At 44.2% G+C, this 26,016-nt stretch overlaps 1 protein-coding gene across 3 annotated transcripts; it reads left to right on the plus strand.

Moving 5' to 3' along the window:
- The first annotated feature begins 1,838 nt into the window (after positions 1–1,838).
- CASP6 (caspase 6) lies at positions 1,839–24,107 on the plus strand. Of its 3 annotated transcripts, none has more exons than XM_044946137.2 (7): positions 1,839–1,869; positions 16,181–16,223; positions 16,760–16,906; positions 17,323–17,399; positions 19,450–19,625; positions 22,613–22,772; positions 23,482–24,107. In XM_044946137.2, exons 1-7 carry the CDS (start codon positions 1,860–1,862, stop codon positions 23,718–23,720), a joined length of 852 nt encoding a protein of 283 aa, XP_044802072.2. In that variant the 5' UTR covers positions 1,839–1,859; the 3' UTR covers positions 23,721–24,107. The 3 variants fall into 3 exon arrangements, with proteins under 3 accessions (XP_044802072.2, XP_006052273.2, XP_025146092.2); XM_006052211.4 differs by lacking the exon at positions 1,839–1,869 and adding an exon at positions 2,951–3,308; XM_025290307.3 differs by lacking the exons at positions 1,839–1,869; positions 16,181–16,223; positions 16,760–16,906; positions 17,323–17,399 and adding an exon at positions 3,149–3,308.
- The last annotated feature ends 1,909 nt before the right edge of the window (positions 24,108–26,016 follow it).

Here is a 26,016-nt window from a genome sequence, read left to right on the forward strand (position 1 = left end):
AATTTTAGCCCATATATTTCATTCCTTGGATAGGTAACAGTTGACTAAGAGCTTCGGTTTCAGTAAATTCCATAAAAGTGACTATTTATAATGGCAAGAATCAAGCCATCCTGTCAGGTAACTTTTGGTCTTTAGTATATCTTAATTATTTTAACAATATGGATATGCCATGTGTTCTTTTTTTTCCTTTGAGAAGGACGAGATTGCTCGGTAGAATTCTAATCCGTCTATGTCTCAAATGAGAGCATGCTGCAGAGTCACTGGAGGGCTTGTTAAAATATACTCCTGGACCCCACCTGCAGTTTCTCATCCATAATCTCTGACTGTATAGGTCCCAAGAGTTTGCATTTCTAGTACGTTCCCAGGTGATGTGAACACGGCTGGTTCAGAAGCCACAGTTTCAGAACTGTCTAGATAACCTTCAGTAGCTAAAAATACCACCGACTGAAAGCTTACTGTGGGCTGGGTATTATTCTAGGAGTTTGGCAGTTTCTGTCTCAGTCTCAACTATTGAATTAATTTGGTCCCCATTTTAAAGAGAAGAATCTGAAGCTGGGAGTGGTTAAACTGCCTTAATTGTCCAAAGCCTCACAGCCAATAAACTGATGGAGCAAGGATTAGAACCTTGGCAGCCTATTTCCCAATCACAGACACCCTTTTTCATGGGGTTAGGGTGAGGGGATAGCTATTGCTTTAAAAGGCTAAAATTTAGCACTTAAAATTTTGAAATGGCTATCGTAATACTTTATACTTAACATTTCCTAAGGTAAATAAATCTTTAAAATATATCACCCCATATGCTCTAAAGACAATACAGTATTCTGAGATAACAAACATCTGGGGGAAAAATTTAATTCCTTTCATCTGTTCCTTTCAGGTAAATGGAAGGTTAGCCAATTGCAGTTCCACTTCTGTATAAGGAGTATTTTTAGGGCTCAAGTAGAGGAGACCATGAAAAGTAGGCTGAAGAACAGGAAGCTCTGGTGGTCAGATAACTCATTCAAACTGGGTAAAGTCTGGAGTACAAATGCTGAAATTATGAATCTCATTCAATGGATAAATATTTATTGAGTACCTCCTACATCCTAAGCAACTTCCTGGTAATAGTCAAACCAAAAGAAGGCCAAGTCTGCTTTCAATATGCTTAAGATGGTGGCAATAAAAATTTACTGAGCTTTTCACAAGCCAGGCACTGTTCTGAATTCAGTAATTTAACTCAATTGTCTCAACCAGCTTATGAGGGAGATACTGATATCCCATGTCTTCACTGCACTAGGAACAAAGTGATTTCAGAAATATTTTATGCCTACAATAAAACGAACAGTAAATGGCATGGAAGGAAAGTTATGACCAACCTAGACAGCATATTAAAAAGCAGAGACATTACTTTGCCAACAAAGGTCCACCTAGTCAAGGCTATGGTTTTTCCTGTGGTCATGTATGGATGTGAGAGTTGGACTGTGAAGAAAGCTGAGCGCTGAATTGATGCTTTTGAACTGTGGTGTTGGAGAAGACTCTTGAGAGTCCCTTGGACTGCAAGGAGATCCAACCAGTCCATCATAAAGGAGATCAGTCCTGAGTGTTCATTGGAAGGACTGATGTTGAAGCTGAAACTCCCAATGCTTTGGCCACGTGATGCGAAGACCTGATTCATTGGGAAAGACCCTGATGCTGGGAAAGATTGAGGGCAGGAGGAGAAGGGGACCACAGACCATGAGATGGTTGGATGGCATCACCGACTCTATGGACATGGGTTTGGGTGGACTCCGGGAGTTGGTGATGGACAGGGAGGCCTGGCATGCTGAGGTTCATGGGGTCGCAAAGAGTCAGAGACGACTGAGCGACTGAACTGAACTGAAATGGCATGGGGTGAGTAAAATCCTTTGATTTCATATTCCGTGTGCTTTTTTGAACCACAGCACATGTAGGAAGTTAGATTTTATTTTTCTCTCTCATATAAAAGGGTGATATTTATAGAAGTGTGAATGCTAAGTTGCTTCAGTCATGTCTGACTTTTTGCGACCCTATGGACCATAGCCTGCCAGGCTCCTCTGGCCATGCGATTCTCCAGGTAGGAATACTGGAGTGGGTTACCATGAGCTCCTCCAGGGGATCTTCCTGACCCAGGGATTGAACCTTGTCTCTGGCATCTCCAGCAGTGGCAGGCCAGTTCTTGACCACTAGCGCCTCCTGTGGTGATGGTTTAGTCACTAAGTCGTGGCGGACTCTAGAGAGCCCATGGACTGTAGCCTGCCAAGCTCCTCTGTCCATGGGATTTTCCAGGCAAGAATACTAAAGTGGGTTGCCATTTCCTTCTCCAGGGGTTCTTCCCCACCCAAGGATCGAACCCAGTTTCCTGCATTGCAGGCAGATTCTTCACCGACTGAGCGCCACCTGGGAAACCCCATTTCTAGAAATCGGATCTCAGGCTAATATATTGGAAGTCGTGTCTTACACATTCCCCCCCGTCTACCACTGGTTACTTTTTAAATGACGATACCATGAGAAGTTGGAAAAGATGAGGCCACGTTTTCTTCCAGTCTCAGGAGTTACTCGTTGAAGCAAATTTACAGAATAACCAGCCACCCGAAGAGGAGCTCAATTAAATGCAGCAAACATGCCCTAGCTCAGTAAAGGTCATAATCTACAGAGCCCAAAATCGGGTCTCCGAATTTCTGCATGATTCCTTGCCATAATTAACACTACATATGAAAGTCAGACTTTAAAATTCTGGAGTTGCCTCTAGTTTACTTTGTCCCGAATCCGCTATACAAACAAAGAGCGTTTTAAAATCCTCCTAACAAGTCACCGGCACTGGGAAAAGGACTACTAGGGAAAAGGAAAACACAGCAGCGCACACCTTTGAGACCCTGGAGGAGCAGAGACGGGGGGGGGGGGGGGGGCGGCGCGGAGCACGAGCGACACGGGGCTCGCCGCAGGTGATCTGTAATTGCCTGCAGCCTCCCACCCCAGGTGGCGCTCAGTCGGTAAAGAATCTGCCCGGTTGTCTTCGGAATCGTTGCTGACATCTCCCGGGGCCCGGCTTAGGTTCCCCAGGCGCCAGGCGGGCGAGACCGCGTCCTCTGCCTTGCCGGGCGCTCCGGCCCCGGCGAACTCGGAGCGAAGGAAAGGGCACCAGCGGACCCCCCTCAAACCCCGCCTCCACCGCTGGAAGGCAGGGAGCCGGGGCGGAGGAAGGGGCGGGGGCAGCGGTCAGGCTTCAGGAAGCGGAGGCCGCCCGGGCGTCGGCGCTAAGCTCTCCGCTGCGATGAGCTCGGAGCCTGCGCCTCACCGGGCTCCCGGTCCAGGTAGGTGGCGGGTGCCGAGAGGGGCGCGCGGGCGCGAGTGGGGACGCGGGTTCCCCCCGCTTTGCTCGGTGGCCGGGAGAAGTTGAGGGTCTTGGAGGGAAACACTTGGGTCGGGTGGGCGCAGCTAGGCTTCTGGGCTCAAGAAAAACAACTCCGGGACCTAGCCGCCGCCTCCTTGCGGTCCCTGGTGGCGGCGCCCGGCGCTGGGGAGTTCCCCGGCCGCTTTTGTCCTCCGGGCGCTGATCTCTGTCTAGCTGTCGTGGCTATTTGAACTTGAACTGCGCCTGGTCATAAGAAAAGTTAACTTTTGGGGCATGTTGGGCCTTATTTTTTTCACTTCTACGTAAAAATAAGTGGTTGGCTGTAGTAACAGAGGAGCGTGAGCAGCCCGCGGGGGCGCCCGAACAGAGAGAAGCCCCGGGCTTGCCCGCACGGAAACTGGAGTTGAAAGTCAGGCCTTGGGAGCTGCACAGCCCCCATGGTTCTCCTGCATCCGGGAAACCTGCAGTTATTTGTGAGTTTAACTTAAGGCCACGGTAACTTTTCTCTGGGGGTTTCCCTGATGGCTCAGATGGTAAAGAATCCGTCTGCTAAAGCAGGAGACCTGAGTCGGATCCCTGGATCGGGCAGATCCCCTGGAGGGGGGCACAGCCACCCACCCCAGTATTCTTGCCTGGAGAATCCCACGGACAGAGGAGCCTGGCGGGCTGAGGTCCATGGGGTCTCAAAGAGTTGGACACAGCGACTAAAACAGCAAACAACTTTTCTCTACAAAATAATCAGCTTCTAAACACATGCTTTAGGACGTTCTTCCCTGTCACTTATAATTATATTACTGATAAGGTTTAGAAACTCTGAGCCTGGCCATAGTTTTTTAAAAGGGCGGGGCGGGGCGGGGTCGGGGGAGGAAGGTGGAGAGTGGTTTGACTCGCCTGCGGTCAGTCCACAGAGTGCCTTCATTTCAGAGCTTTCTGTTCTTTGCTACATAAAACAAGCCTTGTCCCAGAGGCAGGTTGTAAAAGTCACCACGGTTGTTCAGGAAGTGTGGTTACCCTGATGGGACAGTGCGAGGTCCAGCAACCATTTCCCTTTTGGAATCCGGGGGGAGGGCTGGGAAGGAGGGCAGAATGCTTGAGGCACCGCTAGTCACTCACTGCACATCCCAGCCATTCTTGTAATGGTTTCCTTCCTTTTCCTACTTTCTCCCCTTTCTTTGTCCACATGACTCCTTTTCCTGTGTATTCCAGGCCTGACATGAGGCAATGAAGGTAGGATTATTAAACCAGTCCTTAATAAGGAATATGAGTAGATTGTCACAGATACTGCAGTGAATGATGATAACAGTAGATACTGAAGACGTTTGGAGAAGTGAGCACTTGGTTTAGAAAGGTTTCTGGTTTCTCCCTGGTGGGAGTGGTTTTACCATGTTAACAGCTAGTGCATGGACTTTGGAATCTGCAGGCAGAACCGGGCCTTTCGGTACCAATACCAAGGCACCAACCTTAGATAAGCCCCTTGCACTTTCTCTGTCTCAAAGGGCCTATGGAGCAGAGTGAGATAAAGTTATCTCATGTGCCAAGCCATCAACAAATGGTAGCTGGAGGCATTCTCAGGTTAAGGTGTGGAGGAAAAAGAATGATTGATTGGCTTTGTAAAAAACGAGTTTGAACAAAGAGACAGTTACATTATGATGGAGAGGAAAATTGCATAAATCAGAGACAAGGAGAAGGGAGGAGGTCAAGAGTCTGGTTGACCCATTTCTGAGAATAATTGCAGATGAAAAGGAATTTATAAATCTTATACAGAGTATCTCCCTCACTAAGATTTATTTTCTCCATGTTAACAAAACCAGTTTATTTGTATTCATGCAGTATGTCATTCAGTCGCTAAGTTGTGTCCAACTCTGTGCAACCCTATGGACTGCAGCATGCCAGGCTTCCCTGTCCTTCACCATCCCTGGAGCTTGCTCAAACTCATGTCCATTGAGTCAGTGATGCCATCCAACCATCTCATCCTCTGTCTTCTCCTTCTCCTGCGCTCAGTCTTTCCCAGCATCAGGGTCTTTTCCAGTGAGTCGGCTCTTCGCATTATGTGCACCCTTCCTGAAAGCTGGCCTGTTGGGCACATACAGTTTAAAATGACTGTGACAGAATCATAATGATCTCGCAGTGGCAGCAGTGAGCTTTGGCACAAAGCGAGATTGTAATTCCCTGCCCAGGAGTTGAATCTGGGTAGCCTCAATAAAAACCAGGAATCCCAGCTTCCAGACCAGTAAGGGCTAGAGGCTAGAACCTGTTTTCCCCTGACTCTTGCCCCCAGTGAAAAATGCATTTTTCACAGAGGCAAAAACTGTAAATGCAGGTACAAAGTTTATGATTAGAGACATAGCACAGTGACAAATGGGAGCGAACACAGAGAGACTGTTAAGATAGACACAAGCCAGAGACACACACCTGCAGAGAAAGCGTGCGGGCGTGTCCTCTCTAATGAGGAACACAGGAAAAAGAAGTTTCAGTTCAGTCTCTCAGTCGTGGCCGACTCTTTGCGAGATGGTTACGTCATTTATATAGGACAGTGCTGGTGGCTAAGACGGTAAAGAAGCTGCCTGCAGTGAGGGTTTGATCCCTGGGTTGGGAAGATCCCCTGGACAAGGGCATGGCAACCTACTCCAGTATTGTTGCCTGGAGAATCCCATGGACAGAGGAGCCTGGTGGGCTACAGTCCATGGGGTCGCAAAGAGTCAGACACGACTGAGCGACTCCTGGTCTTTGTTTACCTTTGGCCAGTTGTCTTGTTTTGACACCCCTATATCTCCTACTCTCCACCCTGCAGTCAGTTTGTCTGAGGACCCTGCCCTGGGTGTGCCTGCACCCCTCAGTCAAGATGGATTTCATTGCAGAGGCATAAGGTGGGGGGAATAGCAAGACTTACCGTGGTCTGACATTGCCTGCCTTTTTTGGCCCCTTGAAGCCTTTTGGACATGTGTAGTGTCTCCTTTGCCCTAAGAATGGGAAATGTATGACCTCTTGATCTTCTAACAGAGTTTAGCCCCTCTCTGTTCCTGCCATAAGGTACCCAGTGGATAACCCATAAGGTCTGGTTATCCACTGTATTCCTGTTTTTTTATATCTAAGAGCAGATCTTGAAATGTAGATAGCAGTCTGGTTATAAATACATAGCCCAAAGCCCAAAGCCCTCAGGAAATGTAAGCAGAGGGCTGGTAGTGTCTGGCCTGGAGCCTATCTTTTTCTGCCCCCAGGAATTGTGATCAAAGGTCTGTAAATGTCTGTTGTAAATGTCTGTTCTAGAGCCCAACTGTCTCCTGCCTCAATAATGTCTGTTCTCTGAAGCTGGGTAAAATTGATCAGCTCCGAGGAAGTTTCGGAACTTCCGTTCTAATGTCTGTCTCCATAGCTTTCTATTCCGATTCAGCAAACTGCTAGAACAGACTGGCAGCTGGACCAGGTCAGTGTTGATATTGTAGGTTACGGGGCGCCTGTTTATAGCAGAGTGAAGGTTAGAGCCTGTGAGGTTCAGAATTAAGTTTTCAGAGCCCAGTTTCTTTCTACGTCTACTGTGTTAACAGTGACAACAAAAAAAACTTAAAAAAAATGCCTCAATGAGACTGTCCTGTTAACTTTGAAACTGAATGTCATTTTAAACAAATTAATCTTGAACTACTTAATACTAGCTGTCTTCCCTAAATCTGTAAGCTGACGGCAATATTTGAGATGACTCAAACGCACAGCTTTTGAGTCATCAGCCCAGGAGAACTGTGATGCTCCTTCCTGAGACTATGAAAAAGAAGCCTTAGAGACCCAATAGCGTGTACATCTGCAGTGCTTTCACTCTCAAGGACTGGAGTGAGTTTGGTGACCAGCCACTTGGCATAACCTCTGCTGGGGACACTTCAGGCTGCCTTAGGCTCACTACGAACAAGGTGCAGAAGCTGGGGGAGGGGAGCTGCTGGATCTGCCGCTCCTCTGGGGTTCTCAGAAGAGACTCTGTGCTTTGCAACCCATGCAGATTCTTGGAGGTGGAAGGAAGTGATTGGCTTTCAGATACATATTTTTTTTTTATTTGGAGTGTAATTCCTTTACAATGTGTGTTAGTTTCTGCTGTTCAAAGATGTGAATCAGCTACATGTATACATATAGACCCTCCCTCACGGGCCTCCTTCCCACCGCCCACTGCTCTGTGCCATCTATCTGGGTCATTACAAAGCCCTGAGCTGGTTCTCCATGCTGTCATGGCAGGTTCCCACGACGCTATCGTTTTACATGTGGTAGTGTATATATGTCAATCATGATTTTCCAGTTCATCCTACCCTCGCATTCTCCTACTGTGTCCAAATGTCCATTCTCTACAGCTGCCTCTCTTTCCTCTCCTGGAACTAGGTTCATCTACCATTTTTCTAGATTTCCACATACATCCAGTAATATACGATATTTGTTTTTCTCTTTCTGACTTACTTGACCGTAGGAGAGACTATGGGTCCATCCAAATCTCTACAAATGACCTCATTTCATTCTTTCTTATGTCTGAGTAATATGCCATCATTGCATGTTTGTGCCACATCGTCTTTGTCCACTCATCTGTCAGTGGACACTTAGGCTGTTTGCATGTCCTGTCTTTTGTAAACAGCCCTGCAGTGAACATTGGGGCACATGTGTCTTTTTCAATTCTGGTTTCCTCAGGGTATATGCCCAGTAGTGGGAGTTGCTGGATCATGTGGTAGTTTTGTTCCTACCTTTTTAAAGGAATCTCCATACCGTTCTCCATAATGGCTGTAGCAACTTACATTCCCAACCGTGCAAGAGGGTTCCCTTTTCTCCACATCCTCTCCAGCATTTATTGTTTGTAGATTTTTTGATGATGTCCATTCTGACTGGCGGAGAAGGCAATGGCACCCCACTCCGGTACTCTTGCCTGGAAAATCCATGGACAGAGGAGCCTGGTAGGCTGCAGTCCATGGGGTCGCTAAGAGTCAGACACGACTGAGTGACTTCACTTTCACTTTTCTCTTTCATGCACTGGAGAAGAAAATGGCAACCCACTCCAGTATTCTTGCCTGGAGAATCCCAGGGATGGCCGAGCCTGGTGGGCTGCCGTCTATGGGGTCACACAGAGTCGGACATGACTGAAGTGACTTAGCATTAGCATTCTGACTGGTGTGCGGTGATACCTTGTAGTTTTAATTTGCCTTTCTATAATAATTAGCAATGTCGAGCATCTTTTCATGGGTTTGTTGGCCATCTGTATGTCTTCTTTGGAGCAATGTCTATTTAGGTCTTCCCCCCATTTTTTGATAGGGTTGTTTGTATTTTTTAACATTTATTTGTTTGGCTGGGCTGGGTCTTAGTTGCAGCACAGGGGATCTTCGATCTGTGTTGCAGCATGTAGGATCTTTAGTTGTGCACTTGAACTCTTAGTTGTGGCTTGTGGGATCTAGTTCCCTAACCAGGGGTTGTACCCTGGCCTCCTGCATTGGGAGCTTGGAGTCTTAGCCCCTGGACCACCAGCAAAGTCCCTGTTTTTTATTTTTTATATTGAGCTGCATGAGCTGTTTGTATATTTTGGAGATGAAGCCTTTATCCGTTGCTTCCTTTGCAGTCATTGTCTCCCATTCTGAGAGTTGTCTCTTCATCTTGTTTATGGTTTCCTTTGCTGTGTAAAAGCTTTTGAGTTTAATTAGGCCCCATTTGTTTATTTTTGGTTTTCATTACTCTTAAGAAGTGGGTCAAAAGATCTTGCTGTGTTTTATGTCAATGAATGTTTTTCTTATTGTTTTCCTCTAGGAGTTTTATAGTGCCCTGTCTTAAATTAGGTCTTTGATCCATTTTTAGTTTATTTTTTTGTATGGTGTTAAGTACTGTTCTGATTTCATTCTTTTCCGTGTAGCTGTCCAGTTTTCCCAGCACCACTTCTTGAAGAGACTTTTTCTCCATTGTATATTCTAGCTTCCTTTGTCATAGATTAGGTGACCATAGGTGAGTGGATTTATCTCTGGGCTTTCTGTCCTGTACCACTGATCTTTTTTTTTTTTTCTGTTTTTATGTCAATACCATACTGTTTTGATTACTGCAGCTTTGTAGTATAGTCTGAAGTTGAGGCGCCTGATTCCTCCAGCTTCATTTTTCCTGTTCACAATTGCTTTGACTATTTGCTTTCAGCAATTTGACAGTTGCTTTCAGGATCTTTTGTATTTCCATACAAATTGTAAAATTTTTTGTTTTAATTCTGTGAAAAATGTCACTGATAATTTGATAGGGATTGCATTGCATCTGTAGATTGCTTTGGGTAATAAAGTCATATTGACCCATCCAAGAATATGGTGTATTTCTCCACCTGTTTGTGTCATCTTTATGTCTTTGATTAGTGTTTTATAGTTTTCTGAGTACAGGTCTTTTGCCTCTTTAGGTAGGTTTATTCCTAGGTGTTTTATTATTTTGGTTATGATGGTAAATGGGATTGTTTCCTTGATTTCTCTTTCTGATCTTTCATTGTCAGTGTATAGAAGGCAGTAGACTTCTGTGCATTGATTTTGTATCATGCAAATTTATCAAATTCATTGATGAGCTCCAGTAGTTTTCTGATGGCCTCTTTAGGATTTTCTATGTATAGTATCATGTCATCTTCAAACAGGGACAGTTTTATTTCTGCTTTTACAATTGTATTCCTTTTATTTCTTTTTCTTCTCTGAGTGCCATGGCTAGGACTTCCAAGTGAAAGTGTTAATCACTTAGTCATGTCCAACTCTTTGCAGCCCGTGGATTGTATAATTGTCCATGGAATTCTCCAGGCAAGAATACTGGAGTGGGTAGCCATTCCCTTCTCCAGGAGAATCTTCCCAACCCAGGGATTGAATTCAGGTCTCCTGAATTGCAGGCAGATTCTTTACCGTCTGAGCCACCAACTTCCAAGGCCATGCTGAATAATAAAAGTGAGAGTGAACATCTTTGTCTCATTCCTGATCTTAGAGGAAATGCTTTCAGTTTTTCACCATTAACAATGATGTTTGCTGTGGGCCTATTGTATATGGCTATTATTATATTGAGGTAGATCCCCTCTATGCCCACTTTCTGAAGAGTTTTTTTTTATCATACATGGGTGTTAAATTTTGTCAAAAACGTTTTCTGCATCTATTGAGATGATAATATGGTTTTTATTTAATATGGTGTATCATATTTATTTGAATATATTGAAGAATCCCTACACCCCTGGGATAAATCCCACTTCATCATGGTGTATGAGCCTTTTAATGTGTTGCTGGACTCTTTTTGCTAGTATTTTGTTGAGGATTTTGTGTCTTTGTTCATCAGTGGTATTGATCTGTAATTTTTTTTTTTTGGTAATTTATTTGTCTGATTTTGGTATCAGGGTGACAGTGGCCTTGTAGAATGAGTTTGGGAATGTTCCTTCCTCTGCAATTTTTGGGAAGAGTTTAAGAAAGATAGGTGCTATCTCTTCTCTAAATGTGTGACAGAATTTGCCTGTGAAGCCGTCTGGTCCTGGCCTTTTGTTTGTTGAAAGATTTTTCATTACAATTTCAATTTCCTTACTTGTGATTGGTCTGTTTATATTTTCTAATTCTTCTTGGTCCAGTCTTGAAAAGTTGTACCTTTCCAAGAATTTGTCCATTTCTTCCAGGTTGTCTATTTTATTATCATATAGTTGCTTATAATAGTCTCTTATGCTTTGTATTTCTGCATTATTAGTTGTTAATTTCTCCTTTTTCATTTCTAAATTTGTTGATTTGAATCCTATCCTTTTTTTCTTAATGATTCTGGCTAAAGGCCTATCACTTTTGTTTATCTTCTCAAAGAACCAACTTTTAGTTTTATTGATTTTTGCTATTGTTTTCTTCATTTCTATTTCATTTATTTCTGCTATCATTCATTCGTTCTACTACACTTTGGTGGTGATGGTGTTGATATTGATGTTCTTTCTCTAGTTGCTTTAGGTGTAAGGTCAGAGTGAGATTTTTCTTTGTTTCTTGAGATGAGATTGAATTTTAGATATAGATTTAATGTGTTTAGTTTGAGTGATTCTATTTCTTTCTTATGTGATTGTTATTAATGATAAGGAGGTAAGGCAATGCCAAATAATGCTCAAACTACCGCACAATTGCACTCATCTCACACACTAGTAAAGTAATGCTCAAAATTCTCCAAGCCAGGCTTCAGTAATACGTGAACCGTGAACTTCCTGATGTTCAAGCTGGTTTTAGAAAAGGCAGAGGAACCAGAGATCAAATTGCCAACATCCGCTGGATCATGGAAAAAGCGAGAGAGTTCCAGAAAAACATCTATTTCTGCTTTATTGACTATGCCAAAGCCTTTGACTGTGTGGATCACAATAAACTGGAAAATTCTGAAAGAGATGGGAATACCAGGCCACCTGACCTGCCTCTTGAGAAATCTGTATGCAGGTCAGGAAGCAACAGTTAGAACTGGACATGGACCAACAGACTGGTTCCAAATAGGAAAAGGAGTACGTCAAGGCTGTATATTGTCACCCTGTTTATTTAACTTCTATGCAGAGTACATCATTAGAAACGCTGGACTGGAAGAAACACAAGCTGGAATCAAGATTGCCGAGAGAAATATCAATAACCTCAGATATGCAGATGACACCACCCTTATGGCAGAAAGTGAAGAGGAACTAAAAAGCCTCTGATGAAAGTGAAAGAGGAGAGTGAAAAAGTTGGCTTAAAGCTCAACATTCAGAAAACGAAGATCATGGCATCTGGTCCCATCACTTCATGGGAAATAGATGGGAAAACAGTGGAAACAGTGTCAGACTTTATTTTTGTGGGCTCCAAAATCACTGCAGATGGTGACTGCAGCCATGAAATTAAAAGACGCTTCCAATACTCCTTGGAAGGAAAGTTCTGACCAACCTAGATAGCATATTCAAAAGCAGAGACATTACTTTGCCAACCAAGGTTTGTCTAGTCAAGGCTATGGTTTTTCCTGTGGTCATGTATGGATGTGAGAGTTGGACTGTGAAGAAAGCTGAGCACCAAAGAATTGATGCTTTTGAACTGTGGTGTTGGAGAAGACTCTTGAGAGTCCCTTGGACTGCAGGGACATCCAACCAGTCCATTCTGAAGGAGATCAGCCCTGGGATTTCTTTGGAAGGAATGATGCTAAAGCTGAAACTCCAGTACTTTGGCCACCTCATGCGAAGAGTTGACTCACTGGAAAAGACTCTGATGCTGGGAGGGATTGGGGGCAGGAGGAGAAGGGGACGACAGAGGATGAGATGGCTGGATGGCGTCACTGACTCAATGGACGTGAGTCTGAGTGAACTCCGGGAGTTGGTGATGGACAGGGAGGCCTGGCGTGCTGTGATTCATGGGGTCTCAAAGAGTTGGACACGACTGACCTGAACTGAACTGAAGGGTATTAAAAGGAGGTAGGAAAAAAAAAGTAGATCATGGAATGCTTTTGAAAATGGAAGGAGAGGAAACCCTGCATATTGCTTAGTAGAGCGGTGTGGGGAGCAGGAAGGAACCCCAGTAGACAGTGTGTGGAATAAGAGGTCTTCTGGGAGGGCAATCTGTGGGGTAGGAGGAATCCCAGTTAGAACAGTGTGTGACTAGGAAGTAGCCCCAGTAGAGCACTGTGTGGAGTGGGAAGTGTCCCAGGGAGCAGTGTGTGGACGAGAAAGTATCCTCCTGTATCATTGTGTTGTAGGGACTATTCTGGGTGGAGGAGTTTATGGGCTCGGAGGGATTTTGGGTAGCTTGGTATGTAGAGTGGGAAGTCAGCCTAGAAGAGTTGTGTGTTCAGAAGGGCAGCATCCCTGAGCAGAGGGGAGTCTTGGTAGGAAATGCAGCCCGTGGAGCAGTGTGGAGCAGGAAGTTCTCCCTGGCACAGCAGCGTGTGCAGCAGGATGTATTCTGTGTGTGGCGGTGTGTAGCGTGGGAAGAGCAGGACGTACATTCAGTGGGGCAGTGCCTGGGGTAGGGAGTATCCTCGCTGAGCGCTGAGCGCAGCAGGGAAGGGTCCCTTGTATAGCGCTGTTGAGCAGATCTCTAGGTAAAGAGGCCTGAAGGAACAGTGAAGGAACTACCCTTGATGGAGCACTGTGGTAGTAGAGGACGTATGTCACATAGAGCTGTGTGTGGAGTAGGTAACCACGGAGAACACGGTGGAGTAGGGAGATCCCAGGTGTAGAGCAGAGCGTGGAGTGGGAGACACCTCTTGTGGAGTGTTGTGTGGAGTCGGACATCTCTGGCAGCTTGTGGCATAAGAAGGGAGGATGTCTCCTCGGGTGAGCGCTGAGTGGAGTAGGAAGTCACTGGTGCAAAGTGTGCAGAGAAGGAAATAACCGTCCACAGAGCAGTGTGTGGAGCAGGGAGGATTCTGGGCAAAGTATTTGTAGAGGAAGGAGAGGTTGTATCCAGAGTAGAGCAGTGTGATGGGACGTACCCTGGCAAAGTAGTGTGTGGAGTAGGGTGTGTCCCGGATACAGCAGGGTATATATAGGTGGTACCTTGGTAGGTCAGTGTGTGGAGGACGAAGTCCGCAGGGTAGACCGTGTGTGGATTCAGAGTTCCTGTCGTAGAGCAGGGTGTGGCGCTGGCTGCTTTCCCTTCAGCAGTGTGTGAGCTGCGAAGTATGCCAGCACATCGTCGTGTGGACTAGGAAGTATTCCGGGTACAGCAGATTTTAAGTGTCCCGGGGAGAAGAGCGTGTGGTGTCGGAAGTAATCCTGGTAGGAGGAGGTGTGCTGCGCCCAGCAGAGGGTGGAACCGGAAGTGCCCCCTAGAGCTGTGTGTTCACTGGGTCAGCATCCCAAGTGCAGTGCGTCTGATTAGGAAGCATCGGCTGTTCGGCAGTGTGTGGAGTAGGGAGCGTCCTGGCAGGAGCGCAGTGTGTGACGGAGGGAGTATTCTGGATAGAGGAGTTTGGGAGGAGGAAGTGTCTCTCGTATCCAGTGCACAGGGCAGGAAGAGTTCTAGTAGAAAAGTGTGTGGAATGTCTCCGGTGGGACAGTGTCCAGCAGGAAGTATTAATAATCCCCAGGGTCAGTGTGTGGAGTAGAAGTCTCCTGGTGGGACAGGGTACGAGGTACCACGTGACCTTAGTAGAGCAGTGTGTGGAGTGGGCGGGACCCCTTCTAGAACATTGTGTGGGGTAGGGCGTGTCTTCAGTAGAGCATTGTGTGAAATAGGAGATCCCCCAGTAAGCAGCTGCATGGTAGGGAGGTCCCCTGATAGAGGAAAGCTTAGTAGGAAGTGTCTGCAGTACAACAAGGTGTAGAATTTGCAGGATCCGCTGTAAAGCAAGATGAGGGTAGCATGGAAGCCTCAGGAGAGTGGCGAGGATGCATTAGAGAGGCTGCTTCTGACTCCTAATCTTTGGTGTAAGTGAAAATCACCTTGGCACATCTCCCAGGATTCTGATTCTGTAAATCTGGGTTAGGGACGAGGAATCTGCATTTTATCACCCAGGCCAGGGATTGATGCGGAAGGTTAAGGAAAACTGATTGGGGCCTATTGGACAGGGGAAGGATGATGCCTCTCCGGGGTCTTGGCTGGTTTGAATGCTGGATGCAGTCCAGGAGGAGCAGGCTGAGAGTGACTGGTAAAGGGCCCTGGAGTTGAATTCTCCCTCTCCTCATCCTCTCTGCCTAGGTGGATTTTTGTCAGTGAGGAGACATGAGGTTAGAACCATCAGGCGTGGGGGGGGGGGGTGGGGGGAGACTCCAAGGAGTGAGGGGAACACTACCCTCTTGGCAGGGAGATGATGGGTAGGAGTTTAGCCTGAAGGTCCATCCGCCTTCTTTCAAAGCCCTCAACTGAAAGGGGCATCGTGCTACATTATTAGTATTTGTGTAGTCGTCACCTTCTGTCCCCCCTCAAGCTCTTTATCAGGTAAAAGCAGATTCATGAGCATATGCACTCTTCTGGTAGAAGATGTTAGACTCACTATTGCTGTCCAGTAGAGAAGCCACTGGCCACACGTTATATAAATTTAAATTAGTTGAAGTTAATTAAAAATTGAGTTCCTCAGTTGCACTAGGCAAAGTTCAAGGGCTCAAAAGCACACGTGGTCATTGGCTGCCCCCAGAGACAGCTCAGGTATAGGGCATTCTGTCACTGCAGAAGGCTCTGTTGCACAGAACTGTTCCTGGGAGGAGAGGGATTCAGTGAGAGGTCTTCTGGGTGGGAAAGTCTGATTTGGGGTTAGGAGAAGAGGGTCCCCATTATAGGATCATAACAAGCACATGTGTCATGCAGGAGATCAGAATCTGAGTCTTTGCCCTTTTCTTCCTCCACCAAAACGTCTGCCGCTTCCAGGCGGTAGGATAATCCAGTGTCAACCACACTGTGTTCAGTTCTCTTGCTTGACTTCACTCCTCCTCTGTTTCAGAGAATATTTGCAAAAAACATTTGCTGCAAAATAAAGCAATTTCATATTTCATTTGAGCTTCATAATCACAGAGCTACATTTGTTACTTTTGGCATAGTGTGCAGCAAATGAATGTGAGTAGTATTTTTCCATTTCTGTTTATGATCTTTTTTTATTTTGCATGTAAGAGTTGGAGGTGAGAAAGAACTGAGCCGTGCGTTTACGGTTCATTTGTTTATTTTGGCTGCACTGGGTCTTCCTTGAAGTGCGTGGGCTTTCTGTAGTTGTGGTGTGCAGGCTTCTCTAGTTGTGGCACGTACAGTTCATTTATTATTAACAGCACTTTCCCTTCCTTCTCCTTTACCCCTTCTCACATCCTTTGACTTTTAAACCAACCAAGACAGAAGGAGCTTAGTGGATAGGTATCAAGGTAGCTGGGAGTTCCTAATGTGTTTTATGACCATAAATCAAAAAGTATATTAACAAAACCCTACTTTCTTTTAATAGGTGAAGAACAAAACATGACTGAAATAGATGCCTTCCCTAGGAGGTAATAATGTTCTGTTTACTCATTAAGGTCTTTTCCTTTAGTGGCCATCATTAGCCTACAGAAATCAAAGTAAGAAAGGGACATGGGCAGTGAAAAGCAGAGCAGAGAATGTCAGGTTTTAGCATCTGGAGGGCTGGCTTGTAGGTGTGCGGGTTGGTTGCTTCCTCTGGTTCTGAAGGGACCTAGACTGAGGCTCAAGATGTTGAACAACTGGGATGGCCTTGGCCTGGGCCAGACCATTGTCTTTGGTCCCCGGTACCTGGAGCTCTGGAGGAAAGACACCCAAGCAGAGGAATTGGGAAGGGGTGGGAGGGGTTTGCTCAGGATGGCTGCCGTTTGCCAGCTGGTACAGAGATGTTTTAGGACTTCCCTGACCAGTGCGGCTGGGAGGCCTGCCGGGCACAGCAGTGGCCTGTTGGCCTGGTGGAGGCCGACGCAGCAGGCCTCTGTCTGTTCTGTGCATTGACCTCAGGCTTGGAGGAGCTTATTATTTAATATGACCTAGACTGATTATTTTTTAAACTTTTCCTAAACAGAGAAATATTTGATCCAACTGAAAAGTACAAAATGGACCACAGGAGGAGAGGAATTGCGTTAATCTTCAATCATGAGAGGTTCTTCTGGCACTTAACCCTGCCAAACAGGCCGGGCACCAGTGCTGACAGAGACAATCTGAGGCGCAGGTAGTAGTGTTTTATTTAACATCCAGGTGGTCAGATATTTAAGCGATAACTACATGCCTGCACTGTAGAAATAACAGGGCAAGAGTATTTGAGGATGAACCTCACTTGGGCTCAAGCCTCCCCCTTGCCTGAATCTTCCCCCTAATCCTGTTCTATTAAATGTTAACAGTCTTTGCATTCTTATAAATATATCTGCATAGTAGATGGCAGTATTCTAACTTAAATCAGTTACTATGAATAACTCCCTTCCTGCCATGGGTAATCGAGGAAAACCATCACTTTCATATTTGATTTTTCTTTCTCCCTAAAGAAAAGTCAATTTATCTGTCATAAAAATGTGTATAGATTCCTCAAATAATTAGGAGAATATGACAGTTTTGAATAGCTCATAAGCTAGTATCCAATTAAATCTCCAGGTTTTCAGATCTAGGATTTGAAGTAAAATGTTTTGATGATCTTAGAGCAGAAGAACTGTTGCTCAAAATTCATGAGGGTAAGTAGTTTTCCTATTCATCTTCCTTTGATGGGACTGAGTAGTTTTGAATTATCCTTGTATGGAGACAGGTCCAAATAATTAACTGTTGTAAAAAAGACTTGTCAATTAATTTAGCATGGGTTATAGGTTTTGGTTGTGCCTCTCTGATTATACATTACTCAGCAGATTTAGAGACCTTTGCAAAGTCTCTAACTGCCTACCAAGTTATAGACCACTAGTTACAGTCTGTTACTCTGGAAATGAATGTAATGATCTTTTCATTTGGCAATTAAAAACCTAAGATGCAAATACTACAGATGCTGGGCAGTCATTTTTAACTGACTCCTTCCATACCCAAGTTTTTTACTGACTTCAAAATACTGCTGATTTACATACATCATCTCATAATTTCTACATCACTATGCAGTAGGTTGGAGAAGGAAATGGCAACCCACTCCAGTACTCTTGCCTAGAGAATCCGACAGAGGAGCCTGGAGGGCTGCTGTCCATAGAGTTGCAGAGTTGGACACAGCTGAAGCGACTTAACATGCATGCGTGCACTGGAGAAGGAAATGGCAACCCACTCCAGTGTTCTTGCCTGGAGAATCCCAGGGATGGAGGAGCCTGGTGGGCTGCCGTCTATGGGGTTGCACAGAGTCGGACGCGACTAAAACGACTTAGCAGCAGCAGCAGCATGCAGTAGGTAAATTAACAACTTAATGTGTATAATAATCACCACATGCCATGGGTTTTTAAGTAATTTGTCAATGGACTATTAGATCAATTGCATCATTAAACTTTCTTCAGAACTTTTTTTTTTAATTGAGGTATAATTGACATACAGAGGAGCCTGGTGTGCTGCAGGCCATGGGGCCGCATTTGTGTACATTGGGGAACGATTGCCACCATAAGTCTAGTTACCATCTGTCACCATTCATAGTTACAAACTCTTTTCTCGTGACTTTTTAAGATTTTCTTAGCAACTTTCCAATATGCAGTGCAGTACTGCTAACTGTAGTCACCATGCTGTACATTAACATCCCCAGGACTTATATATTTTGTAACTGCAAGTTGATACCTTTTGACCCCTTCACCATTTTGCCTCACACTTCTCCTTTCCCCTGCCCCAGCTGCCACCAGTCTGCTCCCTGCAACTTTGAATTTGGTTTTGCTTGCCAGTTTGCTGGGTTTTTAGTTCCCACATATTATGTCCTTCTCTGACTCGGGTCACTTAGCATAATGCCCTCAGGGTTCATCCGTGTTGTTGCAAACGGCACATTTTCCTTTTCTTAATGACTGAATGCTCATCCATTGTATATGCACAGACCACACTTTGTCCATTCATCCGTTAGTGGACATGTAGGTTGTTTCTGTATCTTGGCTGTTGCAATAATGCTGCAGAGAATGCAAGGGCTCGTGTATCTTTACAAGTTAGCGTTTTCGCTGTCTTTGGATATATACCCAGAAGTGGAGATGTAGGATATGGTAGCTCTGTTTTTAATTTTTTGAGGACCCTCATACCAGGGTTCTTCTGTAAATAATTTCACCTGGCTGCTCACCAGCTTTCCTGCTTTGCTCGCTCCTCAGCATTGGAGGGCATCCGCCTCGTGGCTTCACTCTTGGGGAAGGCCCAAGCACCGTGCACAGAGCAGTGGCGGCGCTGCCTCCCGCCGAGGTGCAGCAACACGGAGGGCAGTGTTACGGGGGAGTTCCTGCGCCTTTCCAGTCTGCCCTAAGAAGGTCGCTGCTGGTTCAAAGAAACTTCTTAGGGGTTCCCCATAATAATCCCTTTAGGTTTTCCATGTCATTATTCTGTGTTTTAAAAAAGCTAACAAAAACCTGTTCAAACTCTTATTTCTTTGAACTGTAATAATTTGGATGTTTAAAAGTCAGATACTGTATTGTATAAATCGTTGCTTAATTAAATAAGTTGTTTCATTAGACATTTTATAGTAAATTTTCCCTCAATTATCTGAAACTTTATTCTAATATTAGTGAATTAAAATTTCATATGTAGATAATAAGTACCTTATTTTCATTTCTAAATAACTTTTGGGGTCCTTTTTAGCATCAACTGCTAGCCACGTAGATGCAGACTGCTTTTTGTGTGTTTTCCTGAGTCACGGTGAAGGCAACCACATCTATGCATATGATGCCAAAATTGAAATTCAGACGTTAACAGGCTTGTTCAAAGGAGACAAGTGTCAGAGCCTGGTTGGAAAACCCAAGATATTTATCATTCAGGTAAGACTGATTATGTTATAATCTTAATTATAAAGACCATGGTTCTGTACATGTGATTAGAAAGAACTAAAGCTGATTTTGGAAGTTAACTTTCTCCAGTAATCATAAAAGGCCCTTTTTGAATCCTAGCCAATCAGAGTTGCAGCTTCAGCTTTAGTGGTAGTTCTTTAACATAAAGATGCTCAGAATCTTTATTACTTGGAAATGACTCCCTGGCCCAGCCCAGTGTCAAGGTAGGGCCTTTGGAAAAGGTGTCTGCGGATGGACCAGTGCAGTGGGGCGCCGCCTGTTCAGACCAGGTGTAGTCTGGGGGCTGGAGAACGTGCCAGCCAGGGAGGAGAAGGTGGGCATGAAGACTTCTAGTTCCAGCTAGACTTCTAGTCCTTTCACATTTTCCCATAAGCCAAGCTGTGGCTAGCCACTGCCCAACTTGTAGTAAGAATAAAAATATTTTGGGGGGGCCTGAATAACATCCCCTTTGTTACCCCAGTAAGGATTTCTGGGGAAAAATGAGAATTCTTGATGTTGCCAGGCTTCATGAAGGACACGGCCACCTTTCACACCCCAGAATTCTTTGAGAGAAGGAGTAGGGGGCTACTTAAAAAGAAGTCAAGAATACTCCCTGGTTTCTTGTTTGGACTGCAGCACTGGGGCATCTGTGAGACGTGTTGGAAATGCAGGTCGAAACTTGAGACAGGCGGCCCGGGTTAGAGAAGTACATTGGGGCAGTAATGAGCGGATAGATGGCTCTGGGAGGCATGGAGTAGATGAGCTTCTCCGTGTCGAGGATCCCCTGAAGCAGGCATGTAGAGAGGGAGTTCCTGTGTGGTCCACTGACAGCATTCACTGCTATCACTGCCAGGCCCCGGCTTCAGTCCCTGTTGGAAAACTAAGGCCCCACGAGCTGCGTGGTGCCACCAAAAACGAGTGTAGAGCAGAACTGAGGGATACTGATGAGGAATGGGCGGAGGGAAGACAATGAGGAGGATGACTCAGAACAACAGGAGAAAAATCACAAGAATGATAGGTGATTGTTCATGAAAAAGAGGGTAGCCAGCACTGTCAGGCACTAAATCAGGGGAAATGTTTTGCGAGGTTATTTTATTTCTCTATGCCTCAGATTCTTCATAACAGGCGCACTGCCTCATAGGGTGATTGAGAGGATAAGATGACGTGGCCTAAGATGAAAAACGCTTTGAACAGTGCCTAGGAAGTGGCACACCCCAGCCAGGAAAGGCCGCTCTTACGCTTACTGCAGTTGATTTGACAAGTGATGGCATTGAGTTCCACATGCTCTACATTCCATTTAGGAAGACAGTAGAAAATGTCTGAAAATAAGCCTGATGATACAAAATAAGATTAAAATCTCCCTGTAAAAATAGGGTATTAGGAATCTTCTGTTTATCTGGTAACTCTGAAATCCATCAGAATGTTTCTTTTAAAGCTTATAATTCTTCAGCCATTTCAGAATTGATGGACGCATTTATAATACTACAGCAGAATCTTGTTAGAGCACTGCGCTAAGTTTACGAGGGCTGCCAGAACAGCGTGCAGGCATACCTCGCTTTATGGTACTTGGCGTATTTTTACACTTTGGCTTTTTTAAAACAAACTGAAGGTCTGTGGCAACCCTGTGTTGATGCCATTGTTCCAACAGCATTTGCTCCCTTTGTGTCTCTGTGTCCCATTTGGGTAACTTTGACATTTCACACTTTTTAAATTGTCATGATGTGTGATTTTGACATTACTATTGTAAAAAGATTATGGCCAGCTGAAGATGCAGGTGATGGGTAGCATTTTTTTAGCAACAGAGTATTTAATTAAGGTCTGTACTTTTTTTTAGAATTAATGCTACTGCACCCTTTAATAGGCTACAGTATAGTATAAACATAACTTTTATATGCACTAGGAAACAAAAAAATGCATGTGACTCACTCTGTAGCAGTATTCACTATGTTGTAGTAGTGGTCTGGCACTGAAGCTGCAGTATCTCCGAGGTCTGCCTGTACAAAGACTGGGTGGCTTAGACAACTGACGTTTATTTTCTTGCAGTTAGAAGCCTGAGATCAAGGTGTCAGCGGGTTGATTTCCTCTGAGGCCTCTCTCCTTGGATGGGAGGTTGATTCTTGTCTCTCTTATCTTCACATAGGCTTTTCTCTGTGCTGTCTGTGCCCTGGCCTCTTTTTATAAGGACACCAGTCATAGGGGGTTAGGGCCCACCAATAGTCCTCATTTTACTTTAATTACCTCTTTAAAGACCATATCCCCATATACAGTTACATTTGAAATACTGGAGGTTATATGTTTTATATTGAAGCCCTCAGTATATAAATGGGGGTGGGACCTACTGACTGAAAGAAGACCAAACTCCCAGGGAGAAGGACCCTGCCAAAAAATGAATAAACGGACTGGGGACAAAAAGCCCATAATAGTCATTTAATGTTAGCTTTTGTATGAGTCAGAATTAGTAAGAATTTGAGCCCTCACTTTAAAGTAGGAGCAGAAGGCAGGAGGCACATTGATAAAGACTGTCAGGTCAGGTGGTATCATTTTGACCCTTAAAAGCAGCTTGGCAAGGAAAACCCAAGCTGGGAATATATTACCTGATTACATAGAAACACTTAGGGATGTACTGTAATTTTCTAAAAGAAGGGGTGGCTCTTGGTGCTGTGGTGTGTGTAATGCGTAAGAAACTTTAAAACCACAGATGTTTTCCCCTCTACAGTATACCTTTCGATCAACATAATTTGGTGTCTAGTTGAGGATGCCAGTTTTTTAAATCATCAACTATGAGAAAACGTAAGTAGGAAACAAAGAACTGTCAGCTTTGGCCTGCTCTAACCCTGAATGCACTGTTGGTGAAACGCCTGTGAAGCGGGTTCTGTCGATGCTGCTGTAAAGGCGCGCTGAATGACGCATTGACTGTGAGCGTGAAGCGCGGGGCAGAACCGGTAACTGAGGAGGGGATTTTCCTCCGTGTCCCGCAGGCGTGTCGGGGCAGCCAGCACGACGTGCCGGTCATGCCTCTGGATGCAGTCGATCACGGGACAGACATGCCGGATGCCAACCTAACCCAGGTGGACGCGGCCTCGGTTTATACACTTCCTGCTGGAGCCGACTTCCTGATGTGCTACTCTGTGGCAGAAGGTGTGTGGGTGTTTAATACAAATGTATAATTGGCTTTCTTGGCTAAGTTTCTGTACGTTTCATCTCGGCTTGATTTAGGTGAGGTCTTTCTAATGGGACATGAGATCTGGTCGTGAAGCTCACAAGCTTAATGGACATCTTGGGCCATGTGATCAGAATGACATTTAAAACTAAAAAGTACCTTATAGAAAAATCCTTCCTGAAAACTACTATATGTTAAATAAAGCTCTAAGGCTAATTATATTGAATATCTTGGCAGCAGAATGTGTCAGTGATGGTGATACCGTTTTTATGGTTAACACTTGTGGAAAACATTGTTGAAAAAAAAATTTTTAAGTGTGGTATCTAAACCACTGGACCACCAGGGAAGTCCCTGAAAAATATTTTGATGACAGTTCTCTATTGTAGTAATTTTATGTTTTTCTTTTTCTTCATCACTGGTCTCAAAAATCTTTGCCTAGTTTACTACTAGCTTGGGAATTTTTAGGAAGTGGAGAAAATTACATAGCATCAACACCATTTTTATAGAACTGTGTGGAATTAATCTTTTTTTTCCACATAAGAAGAGTCAGCAGAGAAAAAATTTTAAACTATATCATGGACACATGTTAGTCTCGCCCAATGATTTTTGAGAACTCAGACTTGAAAAGTGATTTTCTGTCACAGTAGGTAACAAGGAAACTTCAGTGGCTTCTCCTGTCTTTTTCAGGTTATTATTCTCATCGGGAAACTGTGAATGGTTCATGGTATATTCAAGATTTGTGTGAGATGCTGGGGAAATTCGGCTCCTCTTTGGAGTTCACAGAGCTCCTCACCCTGGTGAACAGGAAGGTTTCTCAGCGCCGAGTCGACTTCTGCAGAGACCCAAATGCTATTGGAAAGAAGCAGGTTCCCTGCTTTGCCTCAATGCTAACTAAAAAGCTGCACTTCTCTCCAAAATCTAAATGATAGGTGCTATTTTGTTTTATGTATTCAAAATAGATTCTCTCTTTTCATATAAAGGAGTATCACTTGGTTGAAGCAATTTAAATGGTATAGCAATTTTAAATGTTTTAAGCTGTAATAACTTAAAATAGTTCATATTGGACATGGTGAAGGGGTTTTGATATATGGAGAAATGAAATCCTCAGGGAATTCCTATAGAGAAAAATCCACAAGCATTTGTAATACTAGACTTTTGTAGTAAATTGCAAGTTTACTCAATCTCTGGCTGATTTAACTTGTATTTTGTGACTTTTTTATAAAACTTCATAATGTTTTTAAGGGCTTTTGAAATCTAAGAACTTGTTTTCCTTTAATATTTGAAAATTTTTAATTAAATTTTTCTAATTTCCATTCTTACTTGAATAATTTATAGATGGCTTGTTTTACTTGGTCATAAAAATTAATCTACATATGAATTACCACTTTTTTGTACAAGACTGTTTTAAAAAAAGCCTTCAAGAACTATTATATGGCATTTTGAAGAAGAAATATAAAGCAGTTAATTCTTAGTCAGTAGAGGCCACAAACTTGCCAAGTTTGATTCTGTCAGTGTCTTGCATGGTGAGTTCCTATGCACCGTCTGGTAGTCCCACTCACAGGCCCTCGTCATATTTATGGAGTCCTAGATGTGGCTTTTTTTTTTTTGCCAGTGCTGTGCAGCATGTGGGATCTTAGTTCCCGGATGAGGGACTGAACCCATGCCCCCTGCATGCAAGTGCAGAGTCTTAACAACTGGACTGCCTGGGGAGTCCCAGATGTTATTTTTAAGATTCATCTCTTACTAATATGATATGTAAAATTTGAGTAATATGCTTTGTTAATAATCTGCCAGCGGCTGAAGATGGTTAACAGTCTGGGTTTTGATAACCAACTTGGGACCTGCTGGTTCAGCAGTAGTTTGTGCTGTTTCAGGTATAGTTCAAAACATGTGCCAACTACATGCCAAGGTCAGTGGGGCATTTATCCCTTTTCCGGTGGTCATGGCAGGGGTTTCACTGTCAGTTGAACAGTTTAACTTCTGACCCTCAGGTGCTGCTATCTCCATGGCTCTCCTTGCAAGGGTGAATGACTACAGAAACTCTCCTCAGCTCATCCAGTGAGCACAGGCCAGCCCTCTAGGCAAAGATTGTATAGCTCTGGTTGCCTAAGTTAGCTGATGTTATTAAAAAGCTCAACCCCTGCCACCCACCACATGCATACACACACTTTTTTTTTTTTTTCCTTCAATGATCAGTCAGAGGGTTTATTTGAATAAAATCCTCTTGTTCAGATGCAGTGGCACTGGTACCAATGTATCTGGGCACCAAAATGCCATCAAATCTGAGCTGTGGAAACAATAGGGACACAGCTTAATTTTGTTTATAACAGTTGTCTCACGGTAAGACAACCCTTTCATAATACAATTACCATGCAATTTCTTTGGAATCCTTTAGTTTTGGTTTCAGTCTGTTTAACTTGGAACTTGAGTAGAAAGATCGTACTCTGTGCGTTAATAAATGATCTCTCATCAATAACATTTTAACATATATGACATCTCCCATTTGAGAAACTACAGTTTAAGGACCAAAAAAGGTCAGAATGTCCTGCCTCTGATCACTGAGCTGTCATCCCCGGTGCTCAGAAATCAGTTTCACCTGTCAGAAAAAAAGTACAATGTGACCTATGTGCAGCTCCTCCTCTGAAGAATTAAACTCTATTTTAAAAGTAAAAACTATTTTACTTTGTAAAGAGAGATGACACTAATCAAAGGGAGCTATCTTTACCAAGAATTCATTCATTTTTCACATGACAAATTTTCTGAAGCTCTAAAGACACAGAAGTATTCTTTGATAATTGTTTTTCACATTCTTTTTCAGAGGTCAGTAAAATTTTTCTGTACAGAGCCAGAGATGAACTGTGTTTGGCTTTGCAGGCCACGCTGTCTGCTGCAATCAAACCTTGATGCCATATCGTGAGAACAGCCATAGACGGTGCATCGGTGTTCATACTTGTGTTCCAATAGGATTTTGTTTACAAAAACAAGTAAAGGTATTAGTTTGCCAACCCCTGCTCTAGTCTACACCTCTTCCCAGGTTTTCCTTTAGACTGTTTGAGAATTCAGAAGCCATCCTTTCTCTTTCCTGGTCCCAGCTTTCTCCTAGCTCTATACCTGAAAATGCCATAGACACCTGTCTCTCTCGGGTATGTCATAGGGGCCGGGCATTCTTCTTGATGCTGGGGATGGAAGCATCAGTGAATTGAGTACAGCAAATGGCACTCC

This window comes from Bubalus bubalis, chromosome 7 (assembly GCF_019923935.1).
Source record: "Bubalus bubalis isolate 160015118507 breed Murrah chromosome 7, NDDB_SH_1, whole genome shotgun sequence".
In the NCBI taxonomy this organism is placed as follows: Eukaryota; Metazoa; Chordata; class Mammalia; order Artiodactyla; family Bovidae; genus Bubalus; species Bubalus bubalis.